At 36.8% G+C, this 14,308-nt stretch overlaps 1 protein-coding gene across 1 annotated transcript in view; it reads left to right on the top strand.

Moving 5' to 3' along the window:
* Positions 1–14,308, top strand: part of LOC124721224 (tyrosine-protein phosphatase 69D) — a 459,889-nt gene that overhangs the window by 376,982 nt on the left and 68,599 nt on the right. Inside the window, exon 18 of the mRNA XM_047246080.1 lies at positions 10,525–10,720. Coding sequence (XP_047102036.1) covers positions 10,525–10,720 — 196 coding nt within the window. The remainder of the gene's footprint in view (positions 1–10,524; positions 10,721–14,308) is intronic.

Genomic DNA, 14,308 nt, shown 5'->3' with positions numbered 1-14,308 from the left:
TAAGTAACCCTTGTACGTCACAACAATTATCGTATTGGTTAATGTGTTTTTTTTTTTTTTTTTCATACTTAATTTCTGTGTGTTATTTTATAGGGTTTCTCAAAATTTCATTCTGATGAAAATATTCATAGTAGGCATCGAAACCTAGGTCAATGTACCTAACAGTTATTTGCAACTCATTGGCTAATGATTATCTTTAAGTGAAGTGGGTTAAAAACAAATGTTTAATGTTTGTTTGTTTGCAACATGTCCCATGGACAACTTTTTTTGTAATACTATGTGTGTGTGTAGTTTAATGTTTATGTTGTATGATGGTGATAATGAGAGAAGGAAGAGGGTGAAACCTGGTACCAGCACATAGCCTACTCCTCAGGAAAAGCACCAAGGGGGCCACCAAGCTTAACACCCCATCCAACAGACGGATCACCATCGACAGTCACATGCTCTCACTTCATGAGACACAGCGGAGAGGTTTATTATTGAAAGCAGGATATTGAAGCGAAGTCTGGTGATCAGGAACTCTCTACCAACATGTCTCCTCCCTTTGCTGGCCAAGTACTGGTGATGAAAATGTTAGATCCCCATGGGATAAATTGTGTTACAGGTTGTAGGTCTACAAAGTGAAAAATGAGCAGGTGATTCCTCACATTGTCTACCCCACTACATCACAGGAAGCAGCTACAGGATGTTTCATGAAGTTCTATGAGCCTTCTACAGTGTGCCTTATGAATGACAGGGGATTCAGTGAGCAGTCATACCCGTGGAGGGTGCATTTTGCACAGATGCATTAATGCAGGTAATGCATATGGCCAGAATCTACATAATAAATCTGTGCACACTGTTCTTCACTGATAGAGAAGAAATTGATTCATAGTCACCCTGTATGGTAGCTGTTGTGTTGTTCTGGGAAATGCAGTTTCCCCACCATGAGCACTGCTCAATTTTTAGTTTACAGACTGTACTTTCCTGGAAGAAAACTACAGCTGCCTCTCAGGATTATAGGAATCAATTTCTCCTTTAGCAGTGTAGAAAGTGTGCAGAGATTTATGTAGGTCCTGCCCGTATGCATTACCTGCGTTAGTGTTATGGTAACTAATATTTGCATTCTATGTAGTTTTAACACACGTTGTGCAAAATACACACTCCTTGGGCATATCTGCACATTGTGTGTGATGTAGTGGGATAGATAGAATGGGGAATGAACTGCTCCCTCTAAAGTTTGCAGACTTATGAAGAAGGGAAGTGCATGACCACACTCCAGCAACCTACCTTTTCTCACACTTCTACCCCACAGATCTCCCCAATCCACTCTATTACATCCCAGAACACAATTTATCCATTAATATGCCTCTACAGCACTTAGATGTGGTACACACATTTAATATTTGTTTTTAACGCACTCCATTCAGAGATAAACATTAATTTTATATTGTTAGCACAATATTTTTTACTAATCTAAGATTTTTCCATCCCCTGAACATGAAAACTATTAGTCCTAGAAAAAAATGAATAAAACCTTTTTTGTAGAAAATTTAATATGGTTTTTTGCTGGATGCCACAGTTTTAGAGTTATTTGAGAAAAAAATAAAAAAGTAATCTTTAAATCCACCCTCACCTCAATGCTCACACACAGCCAATCAGGGTTTTTAGTATGTTGTTCATGACGCTCCACACTGTGCAAAAATTTGTGATGAAACATATCTTTTGCCGTAATCGACCTGTTGTGGTCTTCATTGACTGGGATAAATGGTAGCAATGGCCAGATGGTACTGTGAAGAAAGTGTGGTGTAACAAGGTGTCAGTGGCAGCAAAATCATGATTCTGATAACTAAAATTCTATAATAAATAAAATGTTATAGAACATTTATTTACACCATCACCATTGCCATCTATCAGTCATAGTGTCTGAAGACCAAATGCTGCAGTAAAGTGTTTTATCACAAAGATTGCCTGGATCCCAATGTAAATTGCATATTTATTGTCATAAAGCACACACATCTATTGGGGTTATTGCAGATTTCGATTGTGAAATGATTTGGGTGGAGGTAAGTGTCAAAGGTAGTCAAACATGGTAACTGGATAAATATAGCAAGAGAAGTTACGACACAATATAAATAATTTAGGAGTAAAAGAAGTCACTTACCAGATACGGTAGTAGAAACATTGAGTTGTCAACAGGCACACAAAAAGGAAAGGAAACAATGCTGGCTTTAAAGGATTTGTTCAAAAACTAGCAAAATTTGCATTCCTTTTTATGTACCTTTTGATGACTTAGTGCTAACAGGAGGGGTTTATAGGCAACTTGCCTCAGGATCTGTAGGGGAAGAAAGCTTAAGAAAAAACCTGTGCTGAAATTCCTGAAAAATGCTGTGATATGTGTGATTTAAATTTACGAGCTGTAGACTGAGACACTCATGTGATTAGAATTGATGTTGGGAACTGGGATTCGTGTGATACTGTCGTATATAAAGGATCAGTGGAAGAAAGTGCTAATCCAAAAGAGCATTGTTTTGAGTTACTAAATGTTACATGTTTGATTACATTCAAAAACAAAAACATAAATACAATAAGACGAAGCAATTTTTGTAGTAGGCAACGCTTTTTAGTAGTATACCTGGAACAGCTTGTTACCAGTATTTGACGTGTTCAGAAAAACATCAGATAACATGATCAGACAACTTTGTCTTTTCCTTCTGCCTTTGCTCTTCATCCACACAGAGTCGGTTTGGTTATTTGTGGATTTGGCATGGTTAGCTTACGGTGAGGCTGGATACTCCTCATGTTGCCACCACATTACTACCAAGACGTAATGTGTGTACCCCACCTATTTGCATGTAGTGTTATTAATGTGGTAGTGTGCTAAAGTTTTTCTAAATGTTTGTGATTCATGTAACTGAGACAGGACTTGGGCACCAACCCAATATACATCTAACGGGATGTGGGGGAACCACAACCACCTAAAACTCACATCCAGGCTGGCTTGCGTACCGACCCATGTCATTATATTTGCTTCTTTAATGCTGGTCTTATTTTGTCATTGAGTATGTGTCAAGTATGTATGTGTTATTTTATTTGAGAACACTGCAAGAATATTTTCAATTTAAATTTTGAGTATGTTTCATCCTACATGCTTGTGATAAACATTTAATTATTTATCACATACATTTAATCCAGTGATCCCAGCAATACAGTCAGATAACATTGGTCATGGGAAACTGTGTGCCCCCATACCCTCTTCCTGGCTTCGAGGAAGGTAAGTAACAGATAAGTTGTTTCTAGATGTACTGCCCCATATACTAAACAGTGGTTTGTGGGATCATCTATTCATCTACAAATTTGTACTGTAAGACCAATTTGCATCTCTTACAAGGGGAAGGCCTCAGACACGGCCAACCGATTCGGCTCAGATTTGGCAGGTCGCTTGTGTACAACCTAAAACACAGGAATCTAAGATATTTTGGGTCAACACCCCCGCGTTTTTGAGAAAATCACCCCTAAAGGTTATGACGAGCAATCAACTCAAAATTGGCGGGATTGATAGATAATTGTAAATAGAGCATTTTTCATCATCAGGTATGGGGTCTGAAAACGCATACTTATCCAGAAATTGAGGTAAGAAACTTTTACAACTGCCGCTTCTGTACCCACATGGTAAACACTTTTCACCAACAGCAACGATAGTGCAACAGCCAAGGTAACTGGCTGGGAATTGGAGAACCCGGGCTCGAATCTCGAAGAAACCTATCGGATGTTATTCTTTTCGTTTGTATTTTTCCATATCTCAATTCATAGAGTTAGGAGGGTTAATAAGGTAAGTAAATCAATATGGAATGATGATAATAAGGTAGGCAAATAAATTTCTCAAACCTCTTGGGATAGTAAGCAACTAAAATGTTACTCCAGGACACTTTACAATGGCACTTCCAGTCACTGTTACGTGTCCTCACTTTTCTTCGAACAACTAGATGGATGGTACTTGTCATATAAACATTCGAAACAAATATACTCACGGCACCAAGAACATCTAATGAATGCAATCTTTCGACAGCTACACTGTTCCTTCCAAAGAGTCGGCGGAAAACAAACTTGGTTTACATTTTAAAATATGTCTTTTTCGGGAATTAATTTTGATGCTTACCACGCATATGATATCATTGCCTGAAAAATCGGTGCTGAAAGTTGGTTATGAATTATGCTGTGAATAGTTATTGTATCCGTGCGGTTGTGCAATTCCCGCTGGGTTTCCAGAAGCACACTGCAATTCTGAAGCCTGGAAATAGTTTATAACCTGGCGATAGAAATAAATATCACACGGCTGGCACACAAGTGTGCAGTTTGGCGGTATTACTTTTACTGTGTACGTTGGCTGATCCTCGCCATCTATAAACATTGTGTGATATATTGTTGTATTAATTTTTCCACTCCAGGAATCCAATATTAGACAAAACTTGTTATCAGAAACGTATGGTTTTAAAACATTCTCAAGAAATGTTCTGTAAATCGCATTTGTCAGTTCCCTGGATTTGGAGCAGGTAATGTAAACATTTTTCAATGAGTCGGTTAAACAATTGACCTCTATTATAACCCGAGGACCAAATTTAACATTCGTTTCTTGTAAACACAGGAAAATCTTAGGCACAGTTTTCCAGAGGCTGTGATGGCATATTGCGCCGTGTACAAATGTGTTAGTTTGTTTTTACTACCAACTGCGACAAGGGTTCATTTTTCTTCCTTATGTGATAACGTGCGTTGAATGTTCACCTGATACTCGCATCCTGTTTGATCGGTGTTGATCACCTAATCATGATTAAAACCGGTCATAAGTGACGCCGTTTGCATGCTGAAAAGAGCCGCCACTTTCTGTATATCTTCTATATTTTGTACCTCCTTATGAGAGACTTATTTAGTGACGTGCCGTTGATGAATTTTATACTCCGATATGAAATTTATTGCCCAAGATAATGATGCAGCAAATGTAAAATCCTTGTTGGCTGTATATTGAAGCGCTGCACCTGCAGTCCATTCCTGAAGTATTCTCATTGTTACATTCTCATTATGAAAACGAGATTCGACAAATCGGTCGTATGTCCACTTATTTATCGTCTGGTATTTGTTGTATCTTGTCCCTCCATTAACGATATCAGCTTCACACAATTTCAAGTCCTCCTTCCTTTTCAGGGCTGTTGCTGCTCCATTCTTTTGCAGTGTTTGTAAGTTCCAATTTGGATGATTCCTGGCTAGCGCTACCACCTTTACTTTTGCTTCAAGGGGTATAGCGCCATAGTTCAATCTTTTAGTAACCTGTTCGTAATACTCATTGGGAACAGATGAAGCACATATTCCCAGTGACGTGTAGAGTTCTAAAGTGTTGTGACCATTTTTTGATTCATAAGTCGGGATACCTTCCACTGAATCATCTTCTGCTTTGTCTTCTTGGTAAAGTATTTCAGTATCAACAAAAGTCATTATGTTTGTCAGCTCCAAAAATCGCTCGATGATAACCGCTCCTATCAATCTGGAATGCCAGGAAACAGAACTGCCTGCTTCCGGTAGTGCTTTGATAATGCATCTGTCTTGCAACACTTTTACAAACCAAAACACAGCATCAGTAACTTCCCGCTTGCCATCATCTGTGACAGGCTCCCAACTATATATTACAGTGCTAGTCGAAGAGTGTACATCCTCCATTATTCAGATTATGCACCCAAAACAATAACTAGTTACTACAGCATAAACAGACGAGCTAATTACTACAAACTACATAAAGTACTCGTGGTATGTTACTTACAGAAGAACACTGTATTCATTCATAAAATGTATTTCATTCGGTTCATTAACGATGGAAGAATCACTACCTGTATCCACGAGGTTCGCGGCAGCCTAATCACGGAAAACAACTCTTTCTGAGTGACTTTTATATGGCTTGTGCTGGACACCTTCACTCTTCCAGGTTTACAACTACGATACGACGAAGAGCCAACTGGGACAACATAACTCTCCCTGCGTGCATTCTGTCTCGTGCCTCACTGTAAACAAGCATCGCATGGTTGGCTATCTGTGATCCCTCATGAGGAATTTGCAGCACTCTTAATCAGAGTTGTTTTTATGTGACAAGGCTTAAAAGTTTGATACTTTACTAACTCACGGCATTTGGGAAATTAGTTTGCCTACCTTATTATTATCATTCCTTATTGATTTACTTACCTTATTAACGCTCCTATCTCTATCAATTGAGATATGGAAAAATACGAACAAAAAGAATAACATCCGCTAGGTTTCTTCGAGATTCGAACCCGGTTTCTCTGATTCCCAGCCAGTTACCTTGGCCGTTGCACTATCAGCACTATCGGCGGAAAGCATTTACCACGCGAGTACAGAAGTGGCAGTTGTAAAAGTTTCTTTCCTAGATTTCTGGAAAAGTTTGCGTTTGCGGACCCCATACCTGATGATGAAAAATGCTCTATTTACAATTATCTATCGATCCCTACAATTTTGAGTCAATTGCTCGTCATAACCTTTAGGGGTGATTTTCTCAAAATTGCGGGGATGTTGACCCAAAATATCTTAAGAGTCCTTCATTTTAGGTTGTACACAAGCAACCTGCCAAATTTGAGCCAAATCGGTTGGCCGTGTCTGAGGCCTTCCCCTTGTTAGAGCCTTAATCAGGGGAGGTTTGTTCTTAAGGGTCAAAGGGGCCCAGCCTTGTTTGCTGTATGTTTTTCAATATTATATCAGACAGATTGAGCATGGCATGACCTTGATGTAGTACAAGTAACAGAGACCAGAGGTAATCAGGCCCAGTTTCCATTGCAGAGACACTATGTTACTCTGAGCTGCCAGTAGCCAAGCCAGGCCTCACCCCCCCTACCCTCAGCATGTCCTTCCACAGTTCAAAACCTATTTACCTTTCCCCGCCCAATTCATCCAGCACAGGTCAGTGTCAGATAACCCATACTCCCTCCACACCCCTGGCTCATAAAACTGCAGTCAAAGTGAGGTGACCAAGCAGTTTTTCTTTCTGCAATTTGCCTCTCACTGTAGCATACTGCAGGGACAGCTCGTGTGTACTCCCATTTCCCCACAGCCCAGATAACCTTACTGTCACTGTCCCCTCCTCGCCCACTTGTCTGCTTGTCTGCACAACGTTAAATGTGCAGGCTGTGAGAGCCCCTAGCCAGAGCCATACAAAGGTGATCCTGCACCCCCTGACAGAATTGCCAAAGCTTCCCCTTCCCCAGAAAAACTATCTTTCTGCAATTTTTTCCATGCAGATATAGGACATTTTGTAATTTGTAAGGTAGTTTTAATAAAATGAAGCTTTATTGAAAAAATATTACTTAAATGAGCTATATAGATGAAAAATATTGCACACAACAAATTAAATGTATCATCTTAGTAAATTGTACAAACTTCTTAAATGAATTAAAAGTGAAACAAAAGCTATGTCTTATTGTTTGTGACAGCTACTGTACATTGATTTGAAGATGATGTATAATAAAGAACATATTTTATTAGCTCGTGTTAAATTATTAATTGTTTATAAATCGTTAATAGGAAGTAAAAGGAAAAAAGTCTATAATTCAGTGTTGAGAACACATTCTTTTCCAAGAGTTGTGTTGGTGTTATAATTTTCCTTCCCGTTTCTTTGCTTTGGGCACAGGAAACTCAGTGATTATGTTATTGAATTGTGTTGGTGTTATAATTTTCCTTCCCATTTCCTTGCTTTGGGCACAGAAAACTCATTGATTATGCTATTGAAGTCAAATTTAGCAGCTGTGTCATATTCCATTGACAAGGTAGCTGAATTAGACAGTTTGCTTCACATATACTCAAACATAAGTAGTTTTTTTATCATCTTTAATTTGCTAAAACTGCTTTGAAATTGTCATAAATATCCTCAAAGCTATTTCAGTGTTTATATACATATCTCTTAATCCATATGTCGAAAACAAAAAATTCATAATATCCAAATTGGAATCTGTGTCAGTGCTCTTCATCGACTCTTTCTACTGGAATCTGAAAGCAACTGTTTCATTAACTAACTCTTCTATATTAATATTTCTGTTATATTTGGCACCAAAAATTTGCTGCATATTTTTCAAAATAATATCCAGATCTCTCATTTAATGTTTTTGTGTAGGAAATTAAAGTGAGATGAAGTGATTGTTATTTGTTAGACTTGTTTCCTGTTTCACTTATTATTGTGTCAAATATTTTGAAGCAGTTTAACTTAAACAGTTTCACCCCAGTCCTCAGTTGGCAGAAATCGGCAAAAATAGGAAGCCTACAGCTAAACAGCATAGTATTTGCTTCAAGACCAGGTGACCAACCTTTGAGATCTTACAGTACTGTAGCGATGTACCAGCAAAAACGTCATTGTTGAAATGAGATAGCTGTGTAGGCAGTGGCTGTATGAATTGTGTGTACTGCTGACATATAACTCAAGTCGTGTAAGGGAGTTCTGCTCCCCCCCCCCCCCCCTCCTCCTTCCTCATACTGTACTGTCCTATTGCTATTCATCAACAGAAAATGTGCAAACAGCAAGTGGTGCCATCTCTCAGTAGTGATCCATATTCTGGAGCTCTGTCATTGCATCTCAGGTATTCTTATAGTGATTTTAAAATTATTGAACTAGATTGTTTGCTAAAATTGCACTTTAGTTTAATAAATATGGAAAAGAAGTTAGAAATGAAGAGCTTAGGCTCAAATCAACCACTGCAATATTATGCACAAAAAAGTCACTTCTGTATATACTTTATTATTAGGTGCAGTATTTCTTGGATTAGGCCTGTATTCATAACTTTATAATTACCATTTTTACTATTTTTCTAGTGTTTTCTTAAAGCAGTATGACATAAATGAAGGTTATATAACAAACAATTTGGAGCAAGGCCATTATAAAAGTTATTAACTTTTTATGTGGACCCCACCACTGGAAATGAGCACCATCCACCACTGGCCTTAATAAAAATCGTATTTTGAACAATGAAATGTCATTCTCTCTTCCACAACATTTGACATTTTTGTGTCCACTTTTCAAATTATTTTGTTACATTGCAGTTAAGTTATTACTGCCTCACCTTCCTTAACACATGATCCATAGATACTGATCTCAACTAGTAAAACTTTGGTTATGCAAAGTAAATTTTTGAATAGTTACTGCATATGTTTATACTGTGTGTCCACACATAACTACCATTTTGTAACTCCATGTGAAGAAAATCTGTCTTCGTACATTATTCGATAGATCCTTCCTGTTCTACGTCATTTCACAATCCTTATTTGTTTCTAGCAGTTTCCATTTTATTGTCATTTGTTGTATGCTTTTGGTAGATAACTTTAGAGTTCACAAGTATCCAATCTTACACCAGTTAGTGCCATACCCTCCCAAACCCTACCTTTGATGCTATCACCAGCAACATAAGTTAGTGTAAAGTACAGTATTATTTTGATAGATCATCTATTGACAATCATGATTGCCAAAGTAGTTTCAAAAATTAATTTTCCAACACTATTACAAGTAGTTTTTCAGATGACTGGTTTTGTCAATCTCTTATGGTCATCTTCAGATCCAGTTGTGCATAAGAGGACCTTGCTGGTTTCATGTGCTACATATACTGTATATCGGAAAAGTTATTTCATACTAAGAGATCTCTTGGTTTTGCCATCTTCTCTGTAACTGACGTAGTTATTGTTGTGGCGTATTGTTCTCATAATTCTGAGGAAAGAGGCATGACTATTTCTCTTAGTCATTGTTTACATATAATACATTGAAAACATTGTACTCTGCTAATAACTTCTGTATCATCTATCAGTTACTAAGAGGAATATTCAGGTATAACTTTAGATGTTTACTCTGAAATTTGTACTTAAGCCCACGTAATTAACATTTATGGGGCTTTGAAAACTAGTGTGTCCAAGACAGGCATGCCATAAAAATTGCCGTGATGACAATACCACTGAACACTTTACATGTTTTCAACCAGTTCTTTCTAAGTTTTCAGTAAGTATTTATCTGCGTTCTAAGTGACTGCAAGTGCAGTAAGCCACTACCTCCAAGTCACTTACCCATTATAGAGATGGACGCTGGGTTGGAATGTTCTTTAAACACTCAATTTCAGATTCAACTGGTACACTTTAATATCACTTACAAATAGCTATGTGCCAACCTTTCAAAATGGTCTCAGTGAACAGTAGGCTAAATCTATAGTTGGACTAATTTGAGGAAATTTCTGGTGTTATTTCCATTTTTGTGGGAATTATATATTTCTTAATGAATTGTATTAAATTTGCTTCCACATCTTATCATGATAAACTAAAAGCACTTAGAAGCAGTGTGGGATATCAGAAGTAGATATTCATGTTGCTATACTTAATTCAGAGAATACAGGGTACAAGTGGTAGTTGCTTGTAAAAAAAGCTGCTGTTCTTGCCCCAGTATTTTAAGTCATCTGTCAACAACTACTGATATGTTGGAGTCTGTCAGGGGGAAGTGGAAGACTTATGTATTTCTTATTTGTTTAGATTACATTATTCGTGAGCTGAGAATGTACCGAACATGTAGTGGGAAGGACAGAGAAGAAAGAAGCATAGTTCAATACCATTATCTTGTATGGAAGGATTTCATGGCACCAGAACATCCATCAGGAATTCTGAAATTTATCAAGCGATTAAACGAAGCATATTCATTGGAGAAGGGCCCTATTTTAGTCCATTGCAGGTAGGAAACACATGGCTACTCAATTTTAAATTTGTTTCTCATTTTCTCTTTCATTCAATGACCTTATAGATATCAAGATTCATTCTTTGTTTTTGTTTTTTTTCTTTCTTCAGTGTACTTGTTCATTACATGAAAAAATTATTTCTTATCCTTTTCATGTCGATGTTTTTATGATAAATAATTTTAAATCTTTTCAAAAATACATCTTTTAAACTAATTTTTTGTGATTTGTAAGTTTAGGAATCTGAATTTAACTCATTGAATACACTTAAAGATAATAATGATCACATAAGATAAAATGAAGTGAAATACAAAGTGTTATCAAAAATTACAGCCATTTATTTTACAGAGGAAACATTGAGCAATAGATAGGCCCACAAATGAGGAGCTGAACAGTACAGATCAGGGAAAAAAACTCTTCTTTTAAGAGTGCTGGTGTAGTAGGTGGGAAAAATGTGAAAGTGACATGGATTAAGCAGGGTGTGGGTTAGGGGTACGATGAAGGGAGGGGAGGGGGAGGGGGCAGAGAAAGCTCACACATGTTTAGAGAAACTCTAACAAAGAACAGAGTAATTTTCTTTACACCAGCTCCTTTTTACAATCATATATAATCAGCAATTCTTTGCACTTTAGTTCCTGCTCAAAAATTTTGTTACAAATGGCTCTTGTTTTATATTTTGCTCGATACATTTAATCAAAATAACACAGTCACCTTTTTGCTGCTGCTTCATGTTCATAGCTCGTGATAGGGCATTTACACATTTTCACTAGAAACTATGTACATTGTTGAGCTCCCTTCTGTCTCTAGTTGTAACTGAAATGGCAATGCTTTGCAATGAAAAAAGATTTTCTTTTCGTTCTCTAATAAAGTGCAGGCATTATTTTACTCCAGTAAACTTAGTATCACAAAAAATGGCATTTACAGCAGCAGAACGGGAATGTGGATATAAGGTATTTGGCTGTCCTTGTACCCCTTACCAAAAGGTATGAGATGTTGCCCATTGCTGGAAGTATATCTAAGCTGGCATCTGTGCCTCCCTTCATTAATCGCACCAACACCAAAATGTAATAAGAAAGCAGGGACTGGAGAATAAAAATCTGTCTTCTGAAACCCTTTCAGTCAAGATGACCAAACTACATTTTGTACTTTGAATCATCACATGGATACCATACTGGTAGATGTAGAAATAGGTGATTGTGATATTGAAAATCAACTAAAACTGATAAAGTGTAACTGACAGGATACCAGTTCAAGACTATGTAGATTATTCAAAAGACTTGATCCCCTTGTAGCAGCAGTATCCTATTTCACCAGGACAATAAAGTGTTCAGAGTGATCATAAAAAATTTGTATACCATCACCATTTTGAAGATCAATTGTTGGACAAATTTACATAACCTAAAATCTATATCACTGACATCAATTTGTTATAGACTTAGAGGACATTTTTTACCCCCATACTACCAAATTTTTTTTATTGAGAATGAACATTTCCTTGGTAGAAATCAACATAGATACCATAAGGAACATTTCTGTGAAAATCAACTTGCTCTGTTCATCCATGTGATGCAGAAAGTAATAGACAATGATACCTTGGTAAATTTTGTGTGCCTTGCCTTCCAGAAGATATTGCAAACCCCCACTTAGTGATCAAAATATGACCTTAAAAAATACAAGACCTGTTTTGTGATAATATTGATGACTTCTTAGCATATAGAACTCAACATGTTGTTATTAACAAGCAGGAATTGTCAGATTTAAAAGTAACTTTGGATGCGCCCGAAGTAAGTGATATAGGACTGTTACTGTTCATGATATAACCTGCTGGAATATGCAGTAAATGGGCAAGAGTTACATTAAACATAGTGAGCATATATACACTTCAAACTGATAAAGTTATTCTCTAAGAAATACACATATGTATTTGAGTCAAGAGACTGTATGTAGGATTCAGCATTACTCCAATGAAAGTAATACCACAAAGCCATCAGACACTGAACTCTCATTTGGGCAAGTGTGGCTCCTATCCCCAATTGGTCTTTCAGATTGGGGTTTTCATTGGTTTCCTTGTACTGTGAAGATGAATGTCAGGACATTTCCTTTGAAAAGGGTGTAAGCAATTTTCTTCCCCATCTTTCTTGTATCCAAACTAGTAGTCTGTCTCCATCGACTTCATTGTTGCCTGGATATTAGACCTTTTATTTTTACCACAAAAAGCCCACGGTCTTCAGTATACAAACGTGCAGAAGCTGCCAAAATATGGATTTTTACAAATTTCAAACTAGTCATGGTGTGTTTATAAAGAAAGATTTGAAGCAAATTTATATCTACTAATTTTAAGTTCATATTAATGCCTCATATAGTGATGGATATGTTCATAACAAATTATTGTATAAGTAGTAGAAGTATTTTCAAATGGAATATGTTAATTATTATTTATTTATTTTTCCTGCTTCTGTGACATCAATAGGAAATATAGGTACTAGAGAACCAGGTGCACTAGCTGCAATGTACTTCACAAGTTATTGATAGTATCTATTTTAAATATCAGTCATTTTGATTTTGAGAAATTGCTGTCAGTGTGAAGCCAGACATAATACACATCTGCAGATCTTGGAGACCTTCACAACATAACTGTGATACTTATTTATTTATTTCATGTTCCATAGATCCTGGAAGAGTGAATCGCAAGGGTATGGAACGTGTCAAATTGTACATAGTTCAAGCATAACTTGTATAAATACATACAATAAACATCACAGTGTGCTGGTTTTAGATTTGATTTTGTGTTACTAGCATAGGAATGAGTACCAACATTTACAGTTACATTGATATCGCATTCCGCTAACATTACTGGATTTTTCAAATAAAATAAAAATTGCCTTGTGGAACAATCATTTCTGAATATGTAATAGATGTTTATTGTAAAAACAACAACATAATGTGGTATAAGCCTGGTCTTGATTACATATGACCTTCATCTGCGAAAACTGAATACTCTTGGTAAAAATTAACTGTCACCACATTACCTATTTTTATGCTTACTGTGTAATATTTATCATAAATAACTGAGAAAGAGAATCTCCACAAATACTACGTTGTTATGTGCAACAAGTACAAAGTTGAAATAAAATCCTGTTGTTACTGTGAGAGGTAGTCATCAAGTTTTAATAATCACATTGAAAAAAAAAAAAGGTTACGTGGTCAATTTTGTTGGTTTGTTCATGTCTGCAGTGATGGTACATATTGACATCCCCATGCCACAGTACTGCAGCATGCCACTAGGGAAGGTAAAACAAAATAGCACAGCCTTGTAATAAAGTGGAAGTGGGCTGTGCTATTTTGTTTGGCTCCTCTTATTGGTGTGCTGAGGTACTGTGACTCAGGGACTTCAGTGTGTACCAAGACTGCTGTCATGTGCAAGTAATTAATTATGTAGCTTTATTTTTCAAAGATGAAAATAAAAATGTTAGAACTACCCCTCACATTTAATACTTTGGCACTAACGTTTTCATAAGTTTTCTTTTTATGCCCTCTTAGCAGAAGATATTATTTTTGCCACAGTATTTGAACACCAAGCAGTGCAA

Source organism: Schistocerca piceifrons, chromosome X, assembly GCF_021461385.2.
Source record: "Schistocerca piceifrons isolate TAMUIC-IGC-003096 chromosome X, iqSchPice1.1, whole genome shotgun sequence".
Classification (NCBI taxonomy): Eukaryota; Metazoa; Arthropoda; class Insecta; order Orthoptera; family Acrididae; genus Schistocerca; species Schistocerca piceifrons.
This window is presented reverse-complemented; position numbering and strand designations above follow the sequence as displayed.